General features: G+C 70.9%; 1 protein-coding gene across 1 annotated transcript in view; it reads left to right on the top strand.

Annotated features, from left to right (window-relative positions):
• Positions 1-426: 426 nt before the first annotated feature.
• The window catches only part of ITGA5 (integrin subunit alpha 5), a 7,402-nt gene continuing 1,927 nt past the window's right edge, over positions 427-5,901 (top strand). The window contains exons 1-8 of the mRNA XM_068410700.1: positions 427-641; positions 1,477-1,604; positions 2,651-2,763; positions 2,873-2,999; positions 3,569-3,630; positions 3,878-3,923; positions 4,704-4,829; positions 5,847-5,891. Of these exons, the coding sequence (XP_068266801.1) occupies positions 427-641; positions 1,477-1,604; positions 2,651-2,763; positions 2,873-2,999; positions 3,569-3,630; positions 3,878-3,923; positions 4,704-4,829; positions 5,847-5,891 (862 nt within the window). The remainder of the gene's footprint in view (positions 642-1,476; positions 1,605-2,650; positions 2,764-2,872; positions 3,000-3,568; positions 3,631-3,877; positions 3,924-4,703; positions 4,830-5,846; positions 5,892-5,901) is intronic.

Below are 5,901 nucleotides of genomic sequence, written 5' to 3' on the forward strand. Positions count from 1 at the left end.
GTCCCTGATATCTCGCTCCCCCGGGATGTCCCGGTGCCCCGGGGTGTCCCGGTCCCTGATGTCCCCCTCCCCCGGGATGTCCCACTCCCCCTGGGATGTCCCGGTCCCCGATGTCTCACTCCCCCCGGGACGTCCCGGTGCCCCCGGGGTGTCCCGGTCCCCGATGTCCCGCTCCCCCCGAGACGTCCCGGTGCCCCCGGGGTGTCCCGGTCCCCGATGTCCCTCTCCCCCCGGGATGTCCCGCCGCCCCGTGTCCCCCGCTCCCCCGGCCCGGCCCGGTGCGGTGCCGGTGCCGGTGCCCGGCGGGGCTCTGGCTCCTCCCCGGTGAGTCACGGCGGGGCGGGGCGGGCCGGGCCCCCCCCGGGCACTTTCCGAGGGGACTCGGGAGCAGGAGGCAGCGCCGAGCCCGGCCAGCCCCGCTCCGCCATGGCCCCGGCCGCGGCCCCGGCCCCCCCGCGCCGCCCCCGGCCCCGGCCCCGGCCCCGGTCCCGGGCGCTGCTCCCGCTGCTGCTCCCGCTGCTGCTGCCGCCGCCGCCCGTCGCTGCCTTCAACCTGGAGGACTCGCGGCCCGTCGCCTTCCACGGGGCCCCCGGGTCTCTCTTCGGCTTCGCTTTGGACTTTTACCTGCCCGAGCCCCGCAGGTACCGGGAGCGGCACCGGGAGCGGCACCGGGAGCGGCACCGGCACCGGGACGCGACGGGGCGGGGAGAGGGAGCGGCACCGGGACGGGGCCGGGCACCGGGAGCGGCCCCGGGAACTGGGAAGGGGACGGGAATGGGCCCCCCCGCCCCGGGGCACCGGGCACCGGGCGGGGAGCGGGAGCGAGCACCGGGAGCGGGATGGGGAACGGGCGGGACCGGGAGCGGTGGGATGGGGCGGAGAGAGGGGCGGTGGGGAGCGGGTAACGGGAACCGGGAGTAGGGCGGGGTATAACGGGGCAGCGGGAAGTGGGAATGGGAAACGGCAACTGGGAACGGGACGGGAGGAACGGGAGCAGGATCCCGGGACGGGAACCGGGAACGGGGCGGTCCCGGGGACTGGGATGGGGTAACGGGAACCGGGAATGGGAAACGGGAAGTGGGAATGGGATGGGGGAACGGGACACTGGGGCGGGAACCGGGAACGGGGCGGTCCCGGGATGGGGGAACGGGAACCGGGAACCGGGATGGGGGAACGGGAACCGGGACGGGTCCGGCCCCGGGGGTCTCCTCGTGTTGGGGCTGAGCCCCGGTGCCGGTGTCCCCGCTCTGGCCCCCTCCGAGGGTCCCGGGGCCCCGTTGTCCCCTCCAAGGGTCCCGGGGCCCCGTTGTCCCCTCCGAGGGTCCCGGGGCCCCGTTGTCCCCGTCCGGAGCGTTTCCTGTAACCGGAGCCGGGAGGTTTCCCCGGGGGGCTCGGGGGGGGGTGTCCGATGGCCACCATGTCCCCTCTGGGGACAGCCACCCCCCTGAGCACCCCACTCGCCCCCCCCCCCCCCAGTGTCAGCATCCTGGTGGGTGCCCCCAAAGCCAACACGAGCCAGCCCGATGTCACCGAGGGGGGGGCCGTGTACCGCTGCCCCTGGCCCCCCGGTGACGGCTGCACCGCCATCGCCTTCGACCACATCGGTAAGGGGACGGGGACACGGGGGGGGACACGGGGACACGGGTGGGGACATGGGGGACACGGGTGGAGGTCAGGGACACGGACACAGGTGGGGATGAGGCACCCCAGGCATGTGGACAGGGACACGGGTGGGGGACAGGGATGGGGACACAGGTGGGGACAGGACCCCCCAGGTGTGGGGACAGGGACATGGGTGGGGGACAGGGATGGGGACACAGATGGGGATGGGACCCCCCAGGTGTGGGGACAGGGTGGGGACACAGGTGGGGACAGGACCCCCCAGGTATGGGGACAGGGACACGGGTGGGGGACAGGGATGGGGACACAGGTGGGGACAGGACCCCCCAGGTATGGGGACAGGGACACGGGTGGGGGACAGGGATGGGGACACAGGTGGGGACAGGACCCCCCAGGTGTGGGGACAGGACCCCCTGGGCATGGGGACAGGCACTGCATGGGGACAGGGATGGGCATGGCTGGGGACAAGGACACGACCCCCAGCACCCATGGGACCCCGGAGCCCCCCATGGGTCCCTCCAGCAGCCCCCCCCAGCCCCACGTCATCGTCCCCCACGGCCATGTCCCCCCGCCCCGTGGCCTTGTCCTCCCAGCCGGGCTCTTGTCCCGCCTGGTTAATGATAAACCCGGGGGGAGCCGTGGGTGGGTGGGGGTCCCATGGGTGCTGGGGTCCCGTGGGTGCTGGGGCGGAGGTCCCATGGGTGCTGGGGCAGGGGTCCCATGGGTTCTGGAGTCCCATGGATGCTGGGGAGGGGGTCCCATGGGTGCTGGGGTCCTGTGGGTGATGGGGCGGGGGTCCTGTGGGTGCTGGGGTGGGGGTCCTGTGGGTTCTGGGGTCCCATGGGTGCTGGGGAAGTGGGTGCTGGGGCGGGGGTCCCATGAGTGCTGGGGCAGGGGTCCCATGGGTGCTGGGGTCCCATGGGTGCTGGGGCAGGGGTCCCATGGGTGCTGGGGTCCCATGGGTTCTGGGGTCCCGTGGGTGCTGGGGCAGTGGGTGCCAGCCTGACCCCTTCTCCTCCCCCCCCCCCAGGGACCCGCACCCACGACTTTGGGGGCAACAGCACCGAGACCCCCGACCCCGTCGAGTTCAAGTCCCTGCAGTGGTTCGGGGCCACCGTGCGGGCACACAACGCGTCCATCCTGGTACAGGGGGGGCACTGGGGGGCACGGGGGGGTGAGCAGGGGGCACGGAGGGAGCAGGGGGTCCCTCTGTGTGTGCCCCCCGCCCCACAGCCCCCCCTCACCCCCCCAGGCCTGTGCCCCGCTGTACAGCTGGAGCCCCCCCAAGGAGGAGGGGGGTGCCCGCGAGCCCGTGGGCACCTGCTTCCTCTCCATCGGCAACTTCTCCAAGTTCGTGGAGTACGCGCCCTGCCGCTCAGGTGGGCACCCCCCGCGCCCCCCCCCCTGCACCCCCAGACCCCCCCAGCCCAGCAGCACCCATGGGTGGCACCACTGGGCATCCCCTGCTGCCTGGTACCCATGGGTGACACCCCCAGACCCCCCTGCCTGGCACCTCTGGGTCCCTGGGCATCACCCCCCCCCACATACACCCACCCCCCCCCCAGGGTGACCCCCCCCCCTCGGACCCTGCCTGGCACCCAGGGACACCCCTGGGCACTCCCCAGCCCGGCACCACCCATGGGTGGCACCACTGGGCATCCCCCGCTGCCTGGTACCCATGGGTGACACCCCAGACCCCCCCTGCCTGGCACCCATGGGTCCCTGGGCATCACCCCACACACACACCCAGCCCCCCCACCACGGTGTCCCCCCCCCAGACCCTGCCTGGCACCCAGGGACCCCCCCAGGCATCCTCCCTGCCTCCCACCTCTGGGGTATCACCCCCATGGCCCCCAGGCTGGCACCCATGGGACCCCAGACCCCCACCCTAGGGGGTGGCACCCCCATGCCCCCCCCACCCCCCCCACCTCCCCCTCTCTCCCCACAGACCTGAACTCTGCAGCCGGGCAGGGCTACTGCCAGGGGGGCTTCAGCGCCGAGTTCACCCAGGTGGGGGGCATGGGGGGCACGGGGGGGTGGCATGGGGATGGGGGGACCAGGACCCATAGGCCTGGGGGGGGGTGAGGGTGGGGGGGCAGGGGTACAAGGGGGTATTGGGGGGCTGGGGGCTGTATTGGGGGTCACAGGGGGGTATGGGGGGTGAGGGGGGGTATATAGGGGGCTGGGGGTATATAGGGGGTGCAGGGGGTGCTGGTGGGTGCCCCAGGCTGAGGGGGGGCCCCTGGTCTCCCTGCAGGCAGGACGGGTGCTCCTGGGGGGGCCCGGCAGCTACTTCTGGCAAGGTGAGACCCCAGCCCCTGCCTGTCCCCTGCCTGCCCCTAAACCCCCCTGATTGTCCCTAAATCCCCCTGCCTACCCCTACGTCCCCCTGCCAGCCCCTAAATCCCTCTGCCACCCCCTGCCTGTCCCTAAAGTCCCCTGCCTGTCCCCTGCCAGCCCCTGATTGTCCCTAAACCCCCCTGATTGTCCCTAACCCCCCCCTGCCTGTCCCCTGCCTGTCCCCTGCCTGTCCTTGATTGTCCCTAAACTCCCCTGATTGTCCCTAAATCCCCCTGCCACCCCCTGCCTGTCCCTAAACTCCCCTGCCAGCCCCTGCCAGCCCCTGATTGTCCCTAACCCCCCTGCCTGCCCCTGCATACCCCTTCCTGCCCCTAAAGTCCCCTGCCTGTCCCCTGCCTGTCCCTGCCAGCCCCTAAAATCCCTTGATTGCCCCTAAGTCCCCCTGCCTGCCCCTAAAGTCCTCTGCCTGTCCCCTGCCAGCCCTTGATTGTCCCTAAACCCCCCTGCCATCCCCTGCCTGTCCCTGCCTGTCCCTAAACTCCACTGCCAGCCCCTGCCTACCCCTGATTGTCCCTAAACCCCCCTAATTGTCCCTAAATCCCCCTGCCACCCCCTGCCTGCCCCTACGTACCCCTGCCAGCTCCTAAAGTCCTCTGCCTGTCCCCTGCCAGCCCCTGATTGTCCCTAAACCCCCCTGATTGTCCCTAACCCCCCTGCCTGCCCCTGCCCCCCCGTCCCTGCCCCCCGGACCCCCCCGGTGCTGAGGGGCCGCCCCCCCCCAGGGCAGGTGATGTCGGCGACGCAGGAGCAGATCGCGGCCTCCAGCTACCCCGAGTACTTCATCCAGGAGGTGGCCGGGCAGCTGCAGACGCGCCAGGCGGCCCCCAGCCACGACGACAGCTACATGGGTGAGCGGGGGGACACGGGGGACATGGGGGGACAGGGACATGGGGACATGGGGGGACAGGGGCGTGGGGACATGGGTGTGGGGGCATGGGGGACATGGGGGCACGGGGACATGGGGGGAAAGGACATGGGGACATGGGGGGACAGGGGCGTAGGGACATGGGGGCAGGGGGGACAAGGGCACAGGGTCATGGGGGACATGGAGGGACAGGGTCATGGAGCATGGGGACATGGGGGACAGGGGCATGGGGACAGGGGGGACAAGTGCACGGGGTCATGGGGGACATGGACAAGGGCATGGGGCACAGGGACATGGGGACATGGAGGGACAGCATCATGGAGCATGGGACATGGTCATGGAGGACATGAGGACACAGGAGATGGGGACATGGGGACATGGGAGGACAGGGGCAGGGGCATGGGGACATGGGCATGGGGTCATGGGTGTGGGATCATGGAGGACATGGGGGGAACAGGGACATGGGGACATGGAGGGACGGGGTCATGGAGCATGGGGACATGGGCACGGGGTCATGAGGGACATGGGGGGACAGAGACATTGGCATGGGGTCATGGGGGACAGGGACATGGGGACAAGGGCATGGGGTCATGGAGGATTTGGGGGGACAGGGACATGGGGACATGGGGGGACACAGGGTCATGGAGCATGGGGAAATGGTCATGGGGTCATGGGAGACATGAGGACACAGGAGATGGGGGCATGGGGACATGGGGTGATGGGCATGGGGACATGGGGGACAGGGGCATGGGGACATGGGACAGGGGCACAGGGTACAGAGAGACACTGGGACATGGGGACAAGGACATGGGGCTTGGGGATGGGGACACGGGGGCATGGAGGAGGGACACGGGACAGGGCACAGGGGTGCAGGGACACGTGGCACAGGGACACAGGGGACACAAGGGCATTGGGGACACGGGGGTCAGGGTGGTGTGGGTGGCACGGGGGTGCAGTGACATTGGTGACAACACAGGTGACATCTTCCCCCCCCCCCCAGGCTACTCGGTGGCGGTCGGTGAGTTCAGCGGGGACGAGACACAAGGTGGGTGTCA

This window comes from Nyctibius grandis, chromosome 11 (genome assembly GCF_013368605.1).
Source record: "Nyctibius grandis isolate bNycGra1 chromosome 11, bNycGra1.pri, whole genome shotgun sequence".
Lineage (NCBI taxonomy): Eukaryota > Metazoa > Chordata > Aves > Nyctibiiformes > Nyctibiidae > Nyctibius > Nyctibius grandis.